Source organism: Gymnodraco acuticeps, unplaced genomic scaffold (genome assembly GCF_902827175.1).
Source record: "Gymnodraco acuticeps unplaced genomic scaffold, fGymAcu1.1, whole genome shotgun sequence".
NCBI lineage: Eukaryota > Metazoa > Chordata > Actinopteri > Perciformes > Bathydraconidae > Gymnodraco > Gymnodraco acuticeps.
In genome coordinates, this window is record NW_022990697.1 from 271,529 (window position 1) to 294,058 (window position 22,530).

Below are 22,530 nucleotides of genomic sequence, written 5' to 3' on the forward strand. Positions count from 1 at the left end.
ATTGATTAAGCGCACACAGGCAGCTGTGTTTGGATCCAGTTTTTACAGTAAAGGATGTATCCTGTTTCATTGATCTGGCCTCATGGCTGTGATGTGTAGTTTACGTGGATGTAATAGGCTACCGCGTAGTTTAGCAAAGTGATCGATCTTCCAGCTAACGCTGTCTGCGTAGTATTTTGTAACGTAACGCCCCAAACAGCGCCCGTCTGTTAAACGCTATCGATTCAAACGGCAGCGTTTTATTAATATTTAGTTTCAAGCTCTCGTCCTTAGTAAAAACAAAACTAGTGGAAAGGGAAATGCTCCCAGGGGAAGCTGATCCATAGGTGCTGGGACAGCTCGCTCCCTCTCTGCAGCGGTGTGAGCCGCGGTCTGTGTGAATGCCGCTCCGCAGTTTAATGCAGGGCCGTAGCTGCGTTTTTAACGGGACTAAAATTATATTTAAAATGATACACTTTTAACTAATGTAATGCTTGTTTTGTTGCTTGAGAAGCTTGTGGAAATAGTGTAGGTTTGTTTTAGTACAGTTTTAGGGAAACAAAAGTTAGGGGGGCAAGGCTCAACAGTGGGGGGCAAGGCTCAACAGTGGGGGGGGGGGGGGGGCAGTAGATCGGCCCCTGCCCTTACCTAGTCTATAGTGGATGAGTCCTCCGTTGTAGAAAGGTGTCTCATAGCTGCTGTCACTCTGTATCGCTAAAGAGAAGTCCTCCACCGCTTCACCTAAATCCACCCGGCGGTACTTTATCTGTCCGCGGTTGTTGTAAGCAGTGGCCAAATGACTGGCTTTACAATCCCTGTGGAAATATGACAGCATTGAAAGTCTCTTAAACAATACATGTAATGAAATGACAAAGTGACAGAACACGATGGACGTTAGCTTTAACCGGTGACACAGAATACACTGCAACACTAGTATAGACATCGCCAACAATTGAACAAAGAGTACCTGGACTGTAAGTAGGAGATACACTTTGTATACAGTTGTTCTGCACATTTGAAGTTCTAGTTTTTAAACTCAGAGTGAGCATTTTCAAGTATTTGAGGGTTGTCTTGCTCCATTGGCTGTGAATTCTGTTAAGGTTTGTTGTGTTCCCTAAAGGCGGAAGTGACAACACGCCCAATCATGTTGTAGTGCATCTCAAGTAGGCGGGGCAATAACAACTTCAGAACGTCTTTCATTTAGCGCCTAAATCAACTTATCATTTTTAGTTGTTTATTATATAGGATATCATTGCTACATATGTTGATGCTTCTCTGCATTGTCTTGAAATTATGAGGGTACTGGTTGACACAGAACCTGCTTTTATTAATACTGTATGTCCCTTAAAATTGACCACAGAAGATGCAACACATTGATAAAAGAGACTATATAAATAAATGTGGCTTTTTTTTTTATTAGTTTATTTTTTTTTAAATACACGAGTCGTTACTGTCATCCATCAATATAAAAGGCAGTACAGTACATTAATTGATAAAACTGTTACCCTTGTCCCAAAGAAAACAATGAACAAAATTACATAAGGTGCAAATGACAAAATGTAAACACTTGTAGAAAATATTCAAAGGTTAGCCAGAATAATTGCCCCAGAGGAGATCTGCCTTTGGCGTGTTGAGTCGGTGCTTCTTCGCTCTGGAAAACAAGTAAAGATTACCAACTGCACATCCAGATCGACTACATTTGTTCAGACTCGATCACTTACCCTTTTTTACACCTGCAGGTCTTGAGTAGCTCTGACCTGGAGGATGCACACACTGGCCTCTGCAGGAACCATCTGCCTGGCTGCTTTTGTCACAAATCACTGCATCACAGTGGACATAGATCTGTGGACGGACAGGATGATTTATTACACATGGCTACATGCAGCAGTGGCTAAAAGACTCCAGATTTGGATTTACAAGTCTTACCTGGTCTTTCAGAACCTTGTCATCTTTAGTGAAAGTGAACATCTTTACAGAGAAGCGCTTGATGTGGGACGGGACTAAAACTCTGGAGTCACTCACAACGGGATGGAAAATTGTTGCATAGCTGTCATTGCGATTCTCACAGCTGGTGAAGGAATTTGAAAGTTAATAAAGCAGCAGTTAAACAAATGAAATGAGTTGTTAGTAGTTAGTTTTGCACAACATTACCTGTCCACAATGATGTCCCAGCTTGGCAGAGATGTCCCATCTTCATAAAGGGTTGCCCAACAGTTCTCAGCAATGAGTTCCAAGTGCGGGTCGGTAGAATGCATCAGCTCCACCTCAAAATACAGAGGCTGCTGCAGATATTTCACCACTGGATAATCCTCTGCTTGGTAGAAGCGCTCGTAGGATGGATCTGCAGGAGAAGAGTCCCGTTAGAGAAAGGAGGCCTGGACATTTACAGTTTCATTTCAAACCTTTATTTAATCAGATCGGTCCCTTGAGATCATAGATCTCTTTTTCAAGGGAGACCTGCAAACAGTGTTTTGTATGCATGAACAAGATGTTGTAAAATTCCACCATGCCTTGGGAAAGCCTCATCTGCACCATCAGCTGGCCGGTGCCGATCTCTGCAGCGGGCTCATAGGTTCTTGGTTTAGCGCTGAAGGCAACATTCTGAGTCTCATTGACCACATAAAAGCAGGAAATAGTTTGCCTATTAGGGGAAAAAATAAAATATATAAATGCATACATTGAAGGTGTTCAGCTCCAATTATACAGAATCAAATATTTTACCTGTAATCAGGATCAACTGGTGATGTGTTGGCTGCTCCTTTGGCGTTGTTGTAAGACAGGCGGATCTCATTTTCATACATCATGTAGTTGTCAAAGAACTATTTAACAACAAAAACGCATTAACATTGACAAAAAACCCTTTTGATATTTAAATGTGATTCACACTCACCGTTCTGGTGGTTCCACAGGTATCCACACTGAAGGAGAAATATGCAATGCGATCGTCGCTGAACTGTGGTGTGCAGGACTGGTCCTTTAGCGTCAGCTGACTTGGCTTCAGATTACGAGTCGATTCAACCTTCACAGCCACAGCGGTCATTGTGCCATTGGGGTGGCACTCTGGAGGAAAAAGCAGGCAATGTGTAAAGCAACACAAATCCATCAATTAAAGCAGCAAATATACTTACATGTTCCATCTTACCTGTTGCTTTTAAGGGGAAGTAGCAAGCCAGATAGAGATCAGCAAGCACCCAGTCGTTTGCACGATCCAACAGAAGCAGGTCAATTCTGGATTTGACTGATTCTGCAGTGAGCAGCTGTGGAAAAGAAAGTAAAGTTAGCCAATGTAGAAGATCTATGGTGGGATTTTGTAGTTTTGACATACCTCGAAAACAGCGTCCTTGGCAGTGTATGGCAGAATGAGGCTGAGGTGTGTGCCATTCTCATAGAAATTGTAGTCTTCAGCCATCTCAGCCGTCAGCTCTCGAGGTCCAACGATAGCCTTGAAATTAGAGCCGTGACTCCCGAACTTCACGCTGATGTAAAACTGGTTCTGGTCACAGGTGCCAGCCATGATGGGTAACACTAGAGCAGCAAAACATGCATTATCCATTTGATTGTGTAGCTTTTACTCTTATATATGTTTTATTTAATTTTAGAAAACACAATTTGCATGAAGATATTGTCAAAAGCAAATTCAATATGATCTCACCAACATCCTGCAGAGAGGCATGCAGGTCGACCGGGAGAGCAAAAGGAGTTTCTTCAGGCAGGACGATCAACCCAAAGATCAGAGGGAGGAAGTAGGATGTAACCAAGCGCTCAGGATTCTGCAACAAATGAAATAAAAGCTCAGCAACACTGAAAATATGCTGGTACAAAGTGATATTTTGAATCTATAATGTCATACATGTTTTAAGACAACATCGGCATCAAAGGGCACTTGAAGAGAGAAGCTCTTGGAGCCATTAGCCAAGCTTCGTTCCTGGACTGTGAAGCCTTTGGCATTGCTCTCCTCAACAGTAAGGACCCCGGTGGAGAAGGTGATGTTCCTCAGCTCAACGTCATGGAGGAAGGTTCCCAAGAGAACGCTGAACACCCGAGTCTCTGGGACAGTGTCTGAGGAACAGAAAGTGGCAGGTTTACAACTTCTAAACCAGCCTCAACATTGATAGAGAAAAATTGAGTAGTTGGATTGAGTGCTATTTAAAAAAACTAAAAAGTACCCTTTGTAAGCAAAAGTAGATTTTGTACTTGGCTTCAAATCCCATCCAAACAACATTTTGCAAAAACTGAAGACTTTATTTAATGGGTTTAGCAGTCTTTAGGATATATCCAAGCAAGCCCGAGTTCAAATGTCATTTTTTTCATACCTACTAGAAAATGTGACTTACCATCCTGGAGTTGGGGAGATTGAGGCATCAGAGGGGTCATGATGGGGAACAAAACCTTGTATCTGGTATCATCTTGGGTGTCATCTTCTCTCCACAGTACCTCAAGCATGGGCTCCACAAAGTAGGTGATGTGGTACTGGTAATCTGGGGCATGGCTCTGCAATAATTCATGACATTTCAATAAAACATGCAAATGCACTAGTGACCAGGGTGGGAATTTCACGACGGCCACGACGGCCATGGCCGTCGTTGCCCCGCACTTTGGCCGTGATGCCCTGTGAAAAAAAATGCAATTCACGGCCAAAGTGGCCTTGGTGCCCCTGTCAAAAGTTCCAGTGTAAACAACGCTAGTAAAGTCATATTAGTGCGCGCAGTAGGATAGTCCCGGGCGATGCCTGTGCCCTGTGGATCAGAGCGATTGCTCTGCTGTGATTGTTCCGTCAGAAATGCCTGTAGGGGCCCGACAGCCTCCTCCTCAGCCGCGGGAGCAAGACAAGCACAGGTAAGCAAGCGGACCAAGCTGTTTTGATATGATTTAACTGAAGTATGTGGTAGTATTTGAAAGGACTTAACATTTACGTGTTTATAGAAAGTACTATTGATAGGTAATTACCATTGTATTAGCCTATTTAAAATTGACTCGTTACATTTTGTCATGAAAACTAGCGATAGCTAGTTTGTATAGCGCTAACGTCTTCCCTTCAAGGGGTCTACATCTAGTGTTGCTTCTACAAGCTAGCAGATAGCTGTCACCTTTGAATCTAGTATTTTTCTTGCTAAGCGGTTTTGATATAATACATGACTGACTTATGTGGTTTATGGCTGAACTTAACGTATACGTTAAAGAAACACTATTGCTATTCAGCCATTTGTAAAACGACTGGTGTTGACGTTAGTGCTACACTTTTCAGTCATGTTGATTGACCAGCGTAATTTAACCAAACGGCCTTTGTGCCCTGTCATGTGGCCTTTGTGCCCTTGAAAAAAATGTGAACGGGAAGGCCAAATGGCCTTGCCCCTAAAATGACGAAATTCCAAGCCTGCTAGTGACTCTTGCATTTCTAATCTAGAGATTTCCCCAACCTTGTAGTAACCATCAGGCGAGCCCACTGGGATCTCGACGATGATGTGGAAGTCTGTGGTGCTCAGTGTGTACCCCCGTGCGGCCATCTGAGATCTATCAAGCCTCTGCCCGTTGATTCCCATGTGCATTTCTGAGACTGTAATTCTGCCGTCCAACAGAGGAGTCACACGGCGAGGTACGTGCCAAGCGATCATATCCTCGGTGAAGAGGACGCCACCTGTTAATGACAAAATGGAGCTGTTGAGGTTAACTGTGCAACAATTAAGCTTACTGTGAAGGAAATATGTTGCTCAGGACTCACCTTTGGGACAAGCAGCTGCCAAGTTCACTACATTCAGACCCTGTGGTGCCATGTAGTAGGCGCTCACCATGAAAACTTCCATGGGGACTCCAGCCACCTAAAGAGAGGAGAGGTTTAATATAATTGACAAGGAGGGAAAGGAAAGAAACACTGTATAGGAGTGTGTTGCTTACATCCTCTGAATAAGTCTCTGCTGTATTGTACGGGCTTCGCATAACCAGACGACTAGAGGTAGTTTTGGCAGCGTAGCCGGCTTGTTCAGCCTCTTGCAACACCATGGCCACTGGTTCTGGGGTGTAAAACGTCATCTTCCAGATACCTTGTGATGCACCAGAGGCCTACAGGAAAGAACAAATAATAATTAAATCCTCATTGGTGTAGGGAGGAATTAAACTGTAGTATCTGAACAGTTTAATTCAACATACTTCAAGATTGGCGTTGAGCTTCTCGTCTTTACCATCCCGAGTCTGACCCTTAGCTTCAGCATCAAGGTTAGCCATGTGATGCGAAACCTAAAACAGAAAATGGTGGTTTTAGCATTCGTTTCCATACCAACAAGATGGTGGACTCATCAATGTAAAGATGACCTACTTCCATGTAGTTCCTGTCGCAGAGGATCTCCCTGGAGGCCCAGCGAGTGTAGCTGCAAGTTTGAGACACATCATGACTGACCACGTCTGATGGATTCTCGCCGTACATCTTGAGTCTCAAGCCAACGTTAAATGTAGCATCATCCTATAAATATAAAAAAAACTAAATTAAGTGAAACTCCCTAATATTCTTTGGTTCCAGCTTCTTTGTCATTGAAAATGTAATATCCTTGCCTTTAGGGACACATTTGAAGTCTAAATGGATATTTGTGTATGTAACAAACAAGTCAAGAAAGTACCTAGTAGATTAATTGAGGAATACAGTTTTGAGTGGAACAGTGCTAATATTTTAGGGATGTACCAAACAAAAAGGGAAATATACTTTGGGTCTTTTAACGGTAAAGGGTTACAAATAAATTCAGGGAAACACAAAAATGGGAGCAACCATGTGTTTGTTGAGCCATTAATTCAGTCACTTGACAGAATTAGCACAGCTAAACTTGGTAGAAAATTACATTGAATACTGTTAAACCACTTTAGCTCAAAACAAACCTTGTTGTCCACAAAGCAGCCCATCAGGGAGGTGTAGATTCTGGTGTTACCCCACGGGTCAGACTCCATGCTGTATCCACACTGAGCAGCCATGCTAGGTGTTAACAAAATGTGCTTGGTGCCATCTGAGGGGAGAAAATAAGCTTTGTCAGGGACCCCTTTCCTCAGTGATGAACCAATCAGCTGCATTATTAGCAGTTCATACTTACTGATAGCCTCCACCTCAAGCTGGTTTCCCACTGCTAAAGCCTTGTCCAACGACAGTCTCATTACATTTGCGGCACAGTCAGACCTTAACCCACTGCCTGTTAAAAGAAAAGGCTTGTGAGGAGAATGTAAACCGACTTAATATGCTGTGTAAAATGACTTAATGAGAATTGAAGCTTACTTGACTGCGAATTTAGCTTCACATTAGGCCTGGCTTGACACAAGATGATAGCTGCAACCATCCATAACAAACTTGAACACATAAAACATATCATTTAGAGACAATTAAGTACACACATAGAAATAAATCTACAAGAAATGTAACTTACATGGTCCCAAGCCTCAGCATGTTGCAGTTTGTAAGCAGTAAAACCAAAAAGAATACAGTCAGTATCAGAGCTTGGCAATGTCCAGCACACCTTCCAACAAAAACACAAGTCTAAAATGAAGGGGACTGGACGATTAACTGAGACATCAGCAGCTGCTTTATATTCCACTTAACGACAAAGCACAGGTGAGGCTTGTTAAGGATTCTCCACACACACACACAGACACACAGACACACACACACACACACACACACACACACACACACACACACACACACACACACATTAGGGTTGTGGGTAGTTCATACACATGTTCACACCTGGAAGCTTCCCAGCACAGTACCACAGTTTTCTAGTTTATTATTGCACATTACAATAGCACCTATATTACTGATAATGTACATGTTAATGTAAAACACACACACACACACACACACACACACACACACACACACACACACACACACACACACAGGGTGAGCTGATGTATGCCTAGTTTATTAAGAACATATTGTAAAAACATATGTATGGAAAGGAAAAACACAAATGTTTCAGTAGTGTAAAAAAAGTATTTATTGTTCAGCAAAAGTAGATTTGTATTTGATATTATACATATATTACTTTTTTATATTTGAAGAAGCAACAAAATAATCCACAGTTAATAATAAATTAAACTTTCCTTAAAATCACATGTGCTTTTGATTTTTCCTTTGAGCCTCCTTATAATGACTGTAATCTAACACTTGATTATTGTTTGTATATATTCTCAAACCACTAAGGATGCACTAACATTTATTACAGATAGTAAAACCCGAGCTTATCGTTTCACCCGGGTCGATTTTTCTGCTCGGTCCAATTATGCAATGATATATGTTCATTTATGAGGCCATAACAATATGTTCCAACTGGAAGAGTGTTGAGTCAGTGCAGAAGAAGGAATAATCAATGCTCTGCTTAACAAAAACCATATTAAAATGTCGCACCCATCCCTGTGGGATTTCTACTTGGTTTCATAGGTTCAAACTGAATGTTTTTGCAGCAATAGTTTTATTTTCATTGTTTCTGTTCCTTGTGTAGGTTATTTTTTATGTGGTTTGTGTTTACTTTAAGGTTCATCTTCATTCTGATATCTTTAATCAAAGGATTCATGTTCAGATCAAATACAATTCCAATTTTCTATACGATAGCTGTACATTATTGTAAATAATTTGACAAAACTTGACAGATTGTTTCTTCAAGCCAACAGATTTCAGGATTTATAAAAAGGTATATTCTATAGTTTATGGAGTTGTCAGTGTCCCCTGTCTATCTTGTGCTGCTGGTCCAGGGGCCTGTACTACTTACCTGGCTCAACCTAACCTGGATATGTTTGAGTTAGCCGGTTGGCCTGGGGTCATCATGGTGTTTGGATTTCCACCGTTTCCGCTCTGCTGCCCTAAGGATGGTTCTATTAGCACGCAGTGCGTCATTTAGCCAGGGAGCAGGAGGGGACTGACGAGCCTGCCGAGATGTGAGAGGACAGAGCGAGTCCAGAGAGGATGAGAGAGTAGAGAGTAGAGTTTCTGCAGCAGAGTTTGGAGGCAGAACTTGGAAGGAGTCAGAGGAAGAGAGGGCTGAGAGCACCGATGAGGCAAAGGTAGAGGGGGAGAGGGAACGAAGGTTACGGCGGACAGGTGCAGGATGAGAAGAGATTAGTTTGTTATGTTTGGAAAGGGGTAGAGAGAATGAAATTAAGAAGTGATCGGATGTGTGGAGCGGGTTTACAGAGAGGTTAGAAGTAGTGCAGTTCCTTGAGAATATGAGATCAAGGACATTGCCAGCTTTATGAGTTGGTGGGGATGGAGACAGTGAGAAAGCAAAGGTGGTTAACAGAGATGTTAGTTCGTCTATCTTCCCTGTCTGGAGGTTGAAGTCTCCAAGAAGTACAGCGGGAGGGCCAGTTTCAGGGATGTGTGAGAGGAGATTATCTAATTCCTCCAAGAAGTCCCCCAAGGCGCCTGGTGGACGGTAGAGAACAACAATGGTTAATTGTATAGGATGGGTTACTCTGACGGCATGGAATTCAAAGGTGGAAGGAGTGAAGTTAGGTAGCTTGAAGAGGGAAAAGCTCCATTTGGGAGAGAGCAGGAGACCAGTGCCACCTCCTCTGCCAGTGGGTCTGGGTGCAGGGGAGAAGGAATATGCTGTGGAGAGAGCTGCTGGGGTGGATGTGTTGGATGGAGTAATCCAGGTCTCAGTGAGAGCAAGGAAATCATAATCACAGCCCCCCCCCCTCCTCCCAATTATTATTGCTATTATTATTATTATTAGGGTCTGAGACCAGAGGTCGGCGAAGACCCTATTGAAATAAACCTCCGAAACACACCCCAAAACAAGGAAAACGACCGGCAAAAGCACAGAAAAGGTTCGGAAATTATGACGGCTGATAGGCCGCGCGAGCCCAGTCACGTGGGTTTTGCATGGTTATCGCTCGCGAACAAACACAAACAGCTCCTAAAGCATATAATAAATATCAGGCTACAGCCCTTGTATATTTTATTATGTGAAACACTATATGGTTTCATGAAAAATATCTATTGTTTATTTGTAGATATCTCCTAAAGCCTACAAATAAAGTGTGAAATGTAGGCCTGGTATTATTGAGCGATATATATTATACACACTGTTCTGCTTTCTGCACTGACCTCAGCAGCTGTTTTCACTGTAAACATCGTCTCACAATGAAAGCAGTTGTATTAAAAAAAAAAATAGCCTAACATCCAGGGGAGATGTGATTAGTGAGTAAACAAACGGTAAAGGGCAGAAAGTCTGATGCACATTTGATCATCTTAAATAACTTATAATCACAACGGCAACAGTTTGCAGAGCTGTGCTTCGTTGACATAAGTCCAGCCATGCGTCACGCCTCTTTTAAACATCACTATTGGCTGAAATCGACTCCGGAGAATGTGTACTCTCGGTTATAGCTCCTCCAGAGAGACTCCTCTCTCCTCTACATCTTTGTACCCTCGGTTATAGCCAGGGCTGCACATAACTGGTGCGCAGGTGCGCATGCGCACCCGCCGCGAAAAAAGGAGCACCGGATCATTTGAAAAAAGGCGCATTTGCGCACCAACATTGAGAGAGAGAGAGAGATATTTGCGAGTTGCATATGAACGGGTAAGATAGCAGGGTTTCCCACACATAGACTTTACCTGGGCGGGCCACCCAGGTATATTAACGGCCGCCAAAGTATAATTCGTAAGCCGTTTAGGTTTGATTTTTTTAATCCGTCCGCGAGCACGACGGCATCTGTCGATCCCTCGCTCTACCCCCTCGCTATCGTGTGAAGGGTCTGCTTTATGCACTCCGCACAGTAACCCTGCTGCGAGGCTCCGGTGAACAGTCCATGAGCGTGCTCACTAGCGCAACTCCCCCCCCCCCCCCCCCGTTTATAAAGTCAAGTACCCCTCAAAAGGTCCCGTTTATTTCATTTTAAGGATGCGCACCAAGCAACATCTCCAGGTGCTCCTTTGAGAACCAGGGCAAAAACGTTGTGTGCACCCCAGGTTATAGCTGCTCCATAGAGACTCCTCTCTCCTTTCTCCTCTAAATCAGTGTATCCTCGGTTACGGCTCCAGACAGCCTCCTCGATAGGTTAGGTTAGGTTAGGTTCCTAAGCTAAATGGACTATTGGAATGCAACCTGGGGTTGCGTTCCAATAGTCCATTTAGCTTAGGAACCTTCCTAACCAAGTGAAATTACCCGGCAGTACGTCAGTGGCAGCCATGTTAAGTGCCGTTCCAATTCTCCAAATGAAAGGAAAGGAGGTTTCAAGCTTCCTTTATAACCTCCTTTAGCTTAGGAACCACTGGACCTCCCTTGACGAAAGGAGAGGAGAAAATGCTGCCCCACAATGCATTGCAGCCGCAGCATTTGCCGTCACTCAACAGTCGGCCGTTCACGGAAACAACCGATTATGACAGAGAATTTATATCATGAAAGTTACGGTGCTTATTAAGCATTTTAAAACGTATGTGTTAAGTTGCCAAAGTGCTTTGTTTTGAACGTTCATCAGTATTATAATCAAAAAGAGAAATATGAACGTTAGTTTTTACTGAAATTATCAAATAAAGTCAACATTTCACAGTCTTTACTGAGCTGTGTGGGGTTTGTTCAACTTTTAAAATATGTTTGAATGGTGATATACACAGTGATAGATGTTAAGGACTAACGTTTATAATAAATACATCTGTATTGATTTTAAGATATGTTCATAGTTCATACAATCATACGTATTGGGATCATTTGTATTAATGTGGACCGGAGGGAGAGGGTGATGAGCATAAGTTTCACTTTCCTTTTTTATTTCAATTCCAACTTTGGTCATGAAGAATATGTTTCTCTGTTGTCCACGTTCATAAAGCATAAAACAACAGCATCAGAGCACGGTGCAGAGTCTCTAGATGAGTTTACAGTAGTCCCTCCTTCTTATTATACATCCATGTATTAGTCCGCTATAGAAAACTGTAGTTTCCATAGTTTCCCCACAGCAGCAGACGCACATTTATGACGTCCGCTGGCGCATCATAAACACGTCGGATAGTGAAAGTGCATTCAGATTCTCTAAAGTCCTTTTGAATTCTCCTATCCACTATCCCTTAACCCCGTGACGTTTCACTCAGAGGTCAAGGAATAGGAGATAGGGTTAGAATTTAGGAGCTGATTTTTGGATTATCGGAACGCAACCTGGGACGCGAACATTTGAGAAATGACAAACGGCTCATTTCCGAGGACTCGCGCGCGTCTGCTTGACGCCGGGATGACCGGCTGCCCTCCCCGACAGGCGCACGGACGCGAGGGCCCGCTCATCACTGCGCGCACATGTGCGACCGCAGTTTTAATTTATTTTTTCTATTGCTTTGTTTCCCTCTATGTCTCTTTCGGGGTGGTGCTTCATAGTCAGTTCTCTCTTTATAGAAAGTCCTCAGTAAATGTCCACCAATACTAGCAATTTATGAATCGCTCCTACTGGCTCACCAGTGAAGTTTGTAAGCTGGAACATTAAAGGTAGAGATCCAGGGTATTTGCTCATCTGAAACGACTTAATGCAGACATAATGTTTCTACAAGAAGCCCATATGCGCTCCACAGACCAGGTCAGGCTTAAGTGTCCATGGGTTTCTGAGGTGTTCCATTCAAACTTCAACTCTAAGTCCAGAGGGGTTGCCATTTTAATTGGTAAGTCTGTTAATTTCACATCTTCCAAGTGTATAGCGGATGACAATGTCAGATATTTAATTATCTCAGGCACACTGTTTCATGTTCCTGTATTGTTAGTCAATATTTATGCCCCAAATTTTGATAACCCACACTTCATGAACAAGCTTTTTGAATGTCTTCCGTCACTGCATAATAACCTGCTTATATTTGGAAGGGATATGAACCTCGTTGTCGATCCCAGTCTAGATCGTTCTTCTCCTAAAACGCTGACCACATCACTCATGTCAAAAACTCTTTCTGATTTCATGTCCAAGAACGGCTGCAATGACCCCTGGAAAGAACAGCTGCGTTGACCCCTGGAGATTCTATAACCCCCGCATTAAGGAATATTCCTTCTTTTCTCATATGCACAAATCCTTTTCTCGAATTGATTATTTCTTCATCGATGCCAACTTATTACCAAAGTGTCGTCAGTTAAATATCACCCTATTGTAATTTCAGACCACGCTCCTCTTTCTCTGGATATTTGGATTTCACTACAACCACGATACTCAACGCTGTGGAGGTTTAATACTTTGCTGTTGTCAGATGACAAATTTAATACATTTATTGCAACTTCAATTGATAATTTTATTACAAACAATCAAAACGACAATGAACCCATCTCTTGTTCTCTGCTGTCGGAATCATTAAAAGCCTACCTACGGGGCCAAATCATCTCTTATTCTGCGCAATTAAATAAAACTCGTTCTGCCAAAATTAATGATATATCGTGCAAGATAAAAAAAAATAGATCAGCAATTAGCCATTTGTCTCTCTCCCAATTTACACAAAGATCGAGTTGAATTACAGACGGAATTTGATCTCATAACTACTAATGCAGAGCGCCTTGTTTTACGCTCACGTTCAACGTATTATGAGCATGGTGATAAGGCGAGCCGCCTTTTGGCCCACCAATTGCGTCGTCAGGCAACCTCACGTTTAATCCTCCAGATAAAAGATTCATCAGGCACGGTGCATACCGATCCTAGTACCATTAACTCAGTCTTTGGCTCATTCTATTCTTCTCTATACAAGTCTGAATCGCCATCCGACACTTCTGAGATGGGTGCTTTCTTTGACAATCTCAATTTCCCTACTATAGGTCCTGGTGTTTCAAAATAACTTGATTCTCCATTAACCTCAGATGAGATCTCCCTCGCTATAAATAACATGCAAAATAAAAAAGCTCCTGGCCCTATTTACTATTTACTTACTGTACTGAGTACATTTGGGCTGGGTCATATATTTATTTCATGGATACGCCTTCTTTATACATCCCTACAAGCTAGTATTTCCACTAATGGCTTTCAATCTCCTTATATTACTTTATCCAGAGGAACCCGTCAGGGATGTCCACTATCTCCTTTGCTTTTTGCGTTAGCCATAGAGCCTTTGTCAATATATCTGAGGACCTCAACCACTTTCACTGGGATATTGCGGCTGGGGATGGAATTTAAATTGTCCCTGTACGCGGATGATTTATTGTTGTATGTCTCAAGCCCCAGTAACTCTATACCAGCAATTTTATCTTTTCTTACAAAATTTGGTTCATTCTCAGGTTACAAAGTGAATATTTCCAAAAGCGAATGTTATCCTGTTAACGCTCTGGCATCACAATTGAACTAGTCCGATGTCCCCTTCAGATTGAGCCCCTCTGGCTTTATGTATCTAGGTATCAATGTAACAAGAACACTAAGTTCCCTTTTCACTGCCAATATCTCCCCTTTAATGTCTAAAATCAAGTCAGACCTTCAAAGATGGAAGTGTTTACCTCTGTCGCTTATAGGTAAAATTAACACTGTTAAAATGAACATTCTTCCTAAGTACCCATTTATTTTCCAATGTGTCCCCCTATTCCTACCTAAACATTTTTTTAAGACTCTTGATCAGGTTATTTCTGGCTTTTTATGGAATGGAAAGGCACCCATAATAAGTAAATCTACTACTACTACCAATTTAGGAGGCATTTTAAGTTTACTTCTGCATCCACTTTAGCTCCTTTATTGGGAAACCATTTATTCCGACCTGCCTTAGCTGACCCCACTTTCTCTGTATGGCATGAGAAGGGCCTGAGGACTTTTAGAGAGTTTTATAAGGATAATACCTTTCGTAGTTTTACTGATATATCAAGGGAATTTGAACTCCCAACATCTCACCTTTTTCGTTATTTCCAAATTAGACACTGTACCAAATCCCTGTTTCCATCCTTTCCCTCTCTACCCCCTAATCAAATATGGGATGAGTTTCTATGTTCCGATCCCCTTCAAAAGTCACTTATTTCAAAAATATATAACAAACTCCTGACCGATGACAGCTCACACACACACCACTAAAATCAAGGCTGCCTGGGAGGCTGAGCTAGGTGTGAGCTTGGGTGATCACTGGTGGGACACTGCTCTTAACAGGATTCATACGAGTTCATCCTGTGCTCATCTCACTCTCATACAGTTCAAGGTGCTGTACAGGGTTCATTTCTCAAAGGCACGATTGTCACAAATATATCCCACTGTTATTGACATCTGTGACAAATGTCAAGCCTCTCCCTGCAACCTATCCCATATGTTCTTCTCCTGCCCATTAGTGTTTTCCTTTTGGCAGAAGTTGAGGATATCTCAAAAATACTCACTCACTGTGAAAGTCTGTCCCCATATTGCCATATTTGGGTGCCCAGAAGATTACAACAGATACAACTCGGGGTAATTGGATATTCTGGCATTTACTTCGTTATTGGCAAGACGACTTCTTCACTGGAAATCCAAAAAAGCAGTACATACTACATTTAAATATATGTGATTTGGAATGGAGAATCAGTTTGGACCTCCCCATAACCATAGAAAACACAACTATAGATGAAAAAAAATCTCCAATATTCCCAGGTAAATACTATAAGTGTGAATTATTTTTAAAATATTTTATTAGGACTTTGTTTAGGAGCGCATTATAATGATTGGTCCTGAAGTCACGCTTTTGAAACCAGGGTCATCTGAAACGGCAAGTCCTGTGGGCGAAAAAAAAAAATATATATCTTAGCCACTTTATTCAAAAGCCATCGTCACATTTTATAATTTGAGCCAACACGTGTAAACCTTATTGTACATTACTGGATAATGAAATCAGCATGTATGAGAGCATACCCTTCATCGTGTTGTCCTGGTCTGAACACTGCACATCCACTGGATTTCTAACATCACAGATGACCACCTCACAGTGGACAAAGACCTACAAGATATGAACAGATTTAAGGGTCGTTATTGACAGCGTACTTTTGTTTTCCAAAATCTGAACATCAAAAAAACAAAACGAGACCATTTATTCTTATGACTGATAGTACCTGGCGGTTCAAGTTATCCTTGTCTTCAGCAAAGGCAAACATCGGGACCTCAAACCGCTTGAAGTTGGAAGGATAATGAACTCTGCCCTTAGGCAAAACAGAGTGGAAGATCACTGGGTCCCTTGAGTTTGCACAACTGATGGAGAAATTTATTTTATTTTATTTGGGTAAAGATGTCCTAAAGTCTGCAAAATGAGCCCCCTATGATTTTTAAACCATCCCTTTTCTACAGTTTGACAAACAGTTCATTGGGACAAGGAAAAAAAATATATATACACAAGTTACCCGTTAACAATGAGGTCCCATTGAGGGAGGGACATCTTGTCCTCCTCCAGCGTCGCCCAGCAGTGCGCCAGCTCAAGAGATACTTTAGGGTTGTAAGATCCCATCAGTTCCACCTCAAAATACAGCGGCTGTTGTAGGTACTTTGTGACGGGATCGTCCTCAACGCGGTGAAACACACTGTAGGAGTCGTCTGAAGTGAAGCAGAACATGTTGGCCCGAATTATTAAGGATTCAGACAGGAATAGAAACATTAAGGTACATAATGCAGAAGAGTTTAACTTGGATATAGTCAACATCCCAGGTGCCAACTCAGTTAATTGGTTTAAAGATTAACTTTATGAAAAAAAACATTCCAATTACTTAAAGTAACTAGATTCATATGAACTGTCTCCAAGTTACCCAAAATCCTGCATTTTGATAGAAAGTGTTATCCTGTCTCTTTGCATTAAGCTTTTTCAACGTGTTGACATGATAGAACTCTTATTTCCCCCAGTTTCTAGCTTTGGGAGGGTTTCCAAAGACTTCAAAAATAAAGCTAATCCTTAGCAAGCATGCGAGAAAAAGAAAGAAAAAAAATACACAAGGCCTGAAGAACTTTCTTTACCCAAAGCAACTCTCATTTCAACCTGCATCTCGCCTCGTGCATCATCAGCGTACGGTTCACTCCTGCGAGGTCGACTGTTGAAGCCCATAGCCTGGTTTGTGTTGATGTCATAGTAACAGAACACCTTAAGCCTGAAAGAAGAAGACTCTTAAGTGGGAACACTTAGAACTGTTAAATTGTTACCCATTGGCACCGTTAACATCTGGGATTGCACCATAGAAGGCTTTATGGCGTACCAGTTGACTTCTGATAAGGAAAATACCATTTAAGAGTCTTTACAGTTCTAAGTTTTGTCACGTGGTTAGCCTACAAAGTCTCTGCATTTGTTTTAAAGTTGGCGTCAGACTGTCAGTTTACATAATGGTGAACATGAATGTTTACGGCTACAAATAACTGATTTTTGAAATGTATTTTTTTGAAGTTTTCCCATCGAGTTACAAATATGGTTTTTGTAACTGAAAATAGGCCGCCTTTAACCGTTTTGCTCCAAAAACATGCAACTGTGAATAATGTCCAAGCTGAGAATTTCTCTTTTCTGACCAAAAGTCTAAAACCCAATGACCTGAAGTTTATCGGCAAACAGAAAGCATTAAAAAGCTGACATTTAGAAAACCGGAAGCCCTTTGTTAATTGATCTTCCATGTCATTTTTCAAACAGCTTTGATAATAGATTAATCATCCAACCTTCAGCTTGGTGATTCTAAGTCTCGAGATACTCACTCAAACTCCGGCTCCTTCGACTGTGACAGCTTTCCCAATTCAAGTTCATCTGTGATGGAGATTTCATTCTCATACAGCATCATATTGGGCAAAAACTAAGAAAAGACAAAAATTGAAAGAAGTCGTTTCTCAGTTTGAATCCTACCGCAATCAGCAAGCTGTTCAGCAGCATGCTTTACCTTTCTGGTCGTCCCACAGGAGTTTGCAGTGAAGACAAAATATGCGTACTGGTCGTTGCTGTATGTGGGGCCACAGGCGGGGTCTCTGAGGGTGAGCCGTCGGGGGTTCAGACTGGGAACAGACTCCAGGGTTATAGCCATAGCCGTGATGGTCCCATTAGGGAAACACTCTGAAAAAGACGATCAGACATTTGTATGCATTGGAGATTCAAGCCTACATAAGAAAACGTATTCTCTTTAACAAACCAATCAGCTTTGTGACGAAGTTGCAAGCCAAGGAGAAGTCTTGGATAGTTTTGTTGGTCTTCGGATATCTCAGAGTCACATCCAGTCTGCTCTTGATGGATGACGACGCAACAGCCTGAGAAGTTTTCAGAAACAATACATTATGATTTATAGAGGACTATCATCTTGACAAATGTTGCTAAATCCCTGCACATTTAAAACTTTGGTTAAGAGTCATACCTCAACCGTAGCATCAGCTGCAGAAGATGGTACAATCAAACTGAAATGTGTGTCGTTGCCCATGATGCCGTACTGCTGAGCCAGGCTCTCGTTCAGCATTCGTTTTCCCATTATGGTCTGAAAGTTGAATCCTTTGGTCCCGTATTTCACGAGGACATAGAAATTCTTATCATCACAACTACCTGAGACAGAGGGAGGAGCTGCAGAGGGAGGAAAATACTTTGAAACAACTGTGCTCATTTTGTTATGAATTCCTCTTATCCATGGGTACAGACCTATGTCTTCCAGTTTAGCTCTCAGATAAGCAGTGGCAGTAAATGGAGCATGCTTTGGCAGGACCAGGAAGCCAAAGGTCAGATAAAGGGTGTAAATTGTAACTCCCATTTCTTTCTGTTGGGAGAAACAGATAGTTATTAGCTGACAAAAGAAAAAAAGAAATGCATTTCCCACGTTGAGTGTAAGGCTCACCATTTGTCCTACGACACGGTCCGTGAAGGGCACTTCAACAGTATAGACCTTGGAGCAGCCGTTAGGGGACATGTTATCAAAGACTTTAAAGCCTCTGGCAAAGCAGTCGGCCAAGGACAAAACCCCATAGGGGGACCTGACGTTCTTTAGCATTACATCAAAGCCCACCGGCCCAATCAACGCCTTAAACATCATCTCCTTGGGAACAGTGGCTGTAGGTCAAAAATGAAGAAATTAAGGCAGGTTGCAATTGATGTAAAAAAGTAGCATGAGTACCAAGATAATATGACTCACCGTCAATGACTTGTGGAGGTTGAAGTTGCAGGGGGGTCTCGACCGGGAGGAAGACTTTGTATCTCGTGTCCTCATTAGTGTCGTCTTCAGTCCAGAGCAACTCGAGCATCAGCTCATTCATATAAGAAGTGAAGTACTGACCATCCTGGGCATGACTCTGCATAAACAAACATTCTGAGTAAGGCCTTTCCTGAATAACATTATCATCTACAGATTAAAAGAAAAAGGGAAATTTGTCTGGCAATGAAGCACTAGATGATGCAACAGTCAAACATACTCACACGATCCTTTACATTTGTTTTGTACATACCAACAGGATTTCAGTAGTTTTATTTTCCATGAAACACCAAAGTGTGAATGCTTGTTAAACTGTCTCTAAAGTCTAAAATGACTTTAATGTACCATTTAACTACGCCGATTTCTCCACTGTTGAGAAATTCTTTAGATCCAAGAAATATAAACATCTACATTTTGCCCTTTTGTAGAATTTCAGATTATTTTTTTTTGCATAGCTGCATGCATGACTAAAACGCCCTCGTCAATGTACGGACTAAATTGTTTTATCTAACCTTGATCTGGCAACCAGCAGCCCCAATAGGAATTTCAACAATGACGTAAAGGTCATCGAGAGTCAGGGAATAGCTTCTGGCCGACATCTCTGTAGCTTCGAGCTTCCTCCCATCGACGCCCATGTTCACCTCCAACAGTCTGAAGTGTTTCGGGCAAATCAGAGGGGCAATGCGCCTCGGCAGGAACCAGCGGATTGAGGTTTCAGTAAAGAAAACCCCACCTGTACACCAAAAAAAAAAAATACAGCACTTAGGGTCTAACATGGAAAGTTTTAAGGAAAAGGGCTAACGTTTCAGAAATAGTGAAATCCTCAAAACATTTTGACTGAACAAATGGTTAATCCTTCTTATTTTATTTAAACAATCTCAAAAAGGAGAATTCAAATTATGAATTTAGCAGCTTTACAGCGACATACAGTAACACATCCTTAAAGTGTCATTTAAATAAATAAAGCACTTCTTCCTAGATACAAATTCTGGTGGGAAAGATATTTTTGGCTGCATTTTTAGAAAAGTTTGATATTTAAAAAATGCTGGAATCAGAAATAATACTGGCAGATGTTTTTTTTAAATTCCTGACAGTAAAAAGTGCCCCAAATTCCCAGTGAAAAACACTAGAAGACATGACATCAGTGAGTCTCTTTACATTACCCTGAGCTTGAGGACAAGCGGCTCCTGCATAAAGTTGAGTCGTCAGCTTCGTCTTCTCAAATCTAATCGAGGTGCTGAGCACAGTCATCGGCACACCTGCTACCTGTGGGGGGAGATTACACAACATGTGGATGTAAATGCATACTGTGGTAACATAATAATTTCCCTCTTAAAAATATGGGGGGTTATAAATAAGAACTCACTGATTTAAGAGTGCCAACTAGATTCCAGACAAAGTAATCCTTTTGAAAGGCAGTCTGTATCTAAGCAAGTACCTAATGGGCTGCAAGTGATTCAACAAGTCTGCCTGAGGGGAAAGATATCAAGTGAGAGTTGTTTGAATCTCAGTGAACTGCAGTCCACTTACATCCTTGGTGTATGTTTCAGGTGAAGGATTTGGGCTTCGCAGAACCAGCCTGGTAGGAGTGCTTGAGATCCCATAACCATTTCTCTGGGCTTCGTCCACCTGCATGACCCTCTCCTCAGGAGTGAGGAACACCACTGTGGCGATTTTGAAGCCTGCGTCCATGGGCTGCTGTGAGGCAAATATCAAGACATTACATACAAGATGTTTCTAGAATAAGAAAATTTAAAAAAAAGGCAAAATTAGCCAATCTTACCTCAGCAGCTTTTCGGGGATCCGAGTCGGGGTATGCAGGCAGGTTATAATCATTTGGAGCTGCTTTTTTCACAGACACCTAGAAATGAGGCCACTCCATAAGTGATAATCAATCTCTGCAGTGACATGAAATGTACCGGCCTTGACACTTATACGAGGCATCAGGCCACTAATCATCTAGACGGGAACATGCCATGCTGCTTTCACTTGCCTCCATGTAGTTGGGTTTACAGATAATTTCCCGGGAGGCCCAGGGAGAGTAGTAGCAAGTTTCTTCCACCAGGTAAAACTTGTCTACCACATTGTCAGATTGTAGCCGCAGACGTAGTTTTGTTGTGAATGCTTTATCGTCCTAAAAATACATGGAAACAAGTCTCAAAATGAATTGCCACGTCAAAAGAAACATTTGGTGCTGCGTCACAAACTAGCATTCAGTCGTTTTTACCACATTTCGAGCAAAACAGTTTTGGACGGAGGCATAAATCACAGCGTTTCCCAGGTGGTCTTTCTTGATGGTGAAGCCACACTTAGAAGATAAACTTGGCGTGAGGATGATTGAAGAGTTATCTGAGGAAACAAATAAGAAAAGTTTGAATTAAAAGTTAGATTAAGTTAAGAAAAAGCAATATACTTGAAATGTCAGCTTACTTATGACAGCGGACACTTCAAGAAAACTTCCTCCAAGTCGACTGACATCCACACGCAGCAAGTTTCCAAGGCATTTAGAGTTTATCTCTGGGATTAAACATTTATATTAGATAGCAGCACACAAGTGTGTTGAAAAATATCACAAAATGACAAAAACGTACTTATTGGGGGCTTATTTTGTGCCTCAATGTTATCAACTGCTACAAGTAGAATGAACCACCTGAAAAAGATTGAATATGTTTTAAATGTATAAAGAAAAATAAACCTTAATTTAAAATATATACATAAAACTACAAACCCCAATCCAGCTAAACAACCCATGGCAAGAGTTGGGAGACTGGTGAAGGTCCCTGGTTTTTGCACTTTTTAAATGAAGTTGTTGAGGATGAGGGAGGGTCCTGCTCAGCAGATATAACCACACACAGGTGGAACACATTACTGCCTGATGAAGTGATTCAGCAGGCCTGTGTGTGTAATAGTCTGAAGGGAATCCCAACATTTAGGGCATTGAGGGGAGCAGAATGGCTGACTGGATGATGGGGCTATTTGGATGAGGGGAAGAAATGCCCCATACGTAATGGAGAATATAGAGCGATTAAAAAAGTGGAGAGGTGGTCATATAACTGGGGATTCAAAATGTCAGAAAGCAAGTCATGCTACATGATTGATGGCCAACAGTTAACACTATATGATTGTCCAATGACAAAGGTGAATGAGTTCAAATACCTAGGACAGTGGTTTGATAGCAAATATACATCGAAAATGCATATTAAACAAGTGGAAAGAAAATGCAAAGAAATATTAAATATATTACGAGCTGTAGCTGGATGCAACTGGGGCGCAAATAAACAAGCATTAATAGACATATACAGATCAATTATGAGGTCCACAATAGACTGGTTGTATAGTGTATGGAGCAGTAGCAAAAACATCACTATTAAAAATTGATAGACTACAATATAAAGCATTGCGGCTGTGTATTGGTGCGATAAAGTCATCCCTTATTAATGCAGTTCTGATAGAAGCAGGAGAGACACCTCTGGAAATCATAAGAGAGAAACTTGCTCTGTCGTACTGG

General features: G+C 41.7%; 1 protein-coding gene across 1 annotated transcript; it reads right to left on the bottom strand.

Annotated features, from left to right (window-relative positions):
• Nucleotides 1-1,423: 1,423 nt before the first annotated feature.
• Nucleotides 1,424-21,778, bottom strand: LOC117555682. Its single transcript, XM_034230632.1, has 40 exons — nt 21,751-21,778; nt 21,614-21,672; nt 21,453-21,539; nt 21,250-21,371; nt 21,016-21,156; nt 20,806-20,883; nt 20,553-20,720; nt 20,186-20,288; nt 19,535-19,755; nt 18,966-19,122; nt 18,672-18,883; nt 18,204-18,593; nt 17,985-18,099; nt 17,739-17,908; nt 17,560-17,654; nt 16,840-16,970; nt 16,236-16,425; nt 15,951-16,086; nt 15,754-15,838; nt 15,557-15,617; nt 7,229-7,299; nt 7,050-7,145; nt 6,841-6,965; nt 6,290-6,433; nt 6,124-6,210; nt 5,872-6,036; nt 5,699-5,795; nt 5,397-5,614; nt 4,314-4,470; nt 3,830-4,038; nt 3,632-3,749; nt 3,305-3,504; nt 3,122-3,236; nt 2,870-3,039; nt 2,701-2,798; nt 2,490-2,620; nt 2,131-2,320; nt 1,906-2,047; nt 1,701-1,821; nt 1,424-1,630 (listed from the first exon to the last, which is right to left on the bottom strand). Exons 1-40 carry the CDS (start codon nt 21,771-21,773, stop codon nt 1,560-1,562), a joined length of 5,469 nt encoding a protein of 1,822 aa, XP_034086523.1. The 5' UTR covers nt 21,774-21,778; the 3' UTR covers nt 1,424-1,559.
• Nucleotides 21,779-22,530: the final 752 nt, after the last annotated feature.

What these genes read in the sequence shown, in the direction of transcription:
- LOC117555682 (XM_034230632.1), bottom strand. Translation starts at nt 21,773, where the DNA reads ATGGGTTGTTTAGCTGGATTGGG. An exon ending in CTGAAACATACACCAAGGAT is followed by an intron (nt 20,289 to 20,552) that starts GTAAGTGGACTG and finishes CTCCCCCCACAG; the next exon opens with GTAGCAGGTGTGCCGATGAC. An exon ending in CTTCGTCACAAAGCTGATTG is followed by an intron (nt 17,909 to 17,984) that starts GTTTGTTAAAGA and finishes CGTCTTTTTCAG; the next exon opens with AGTGTTTCCCTAATGGGACC.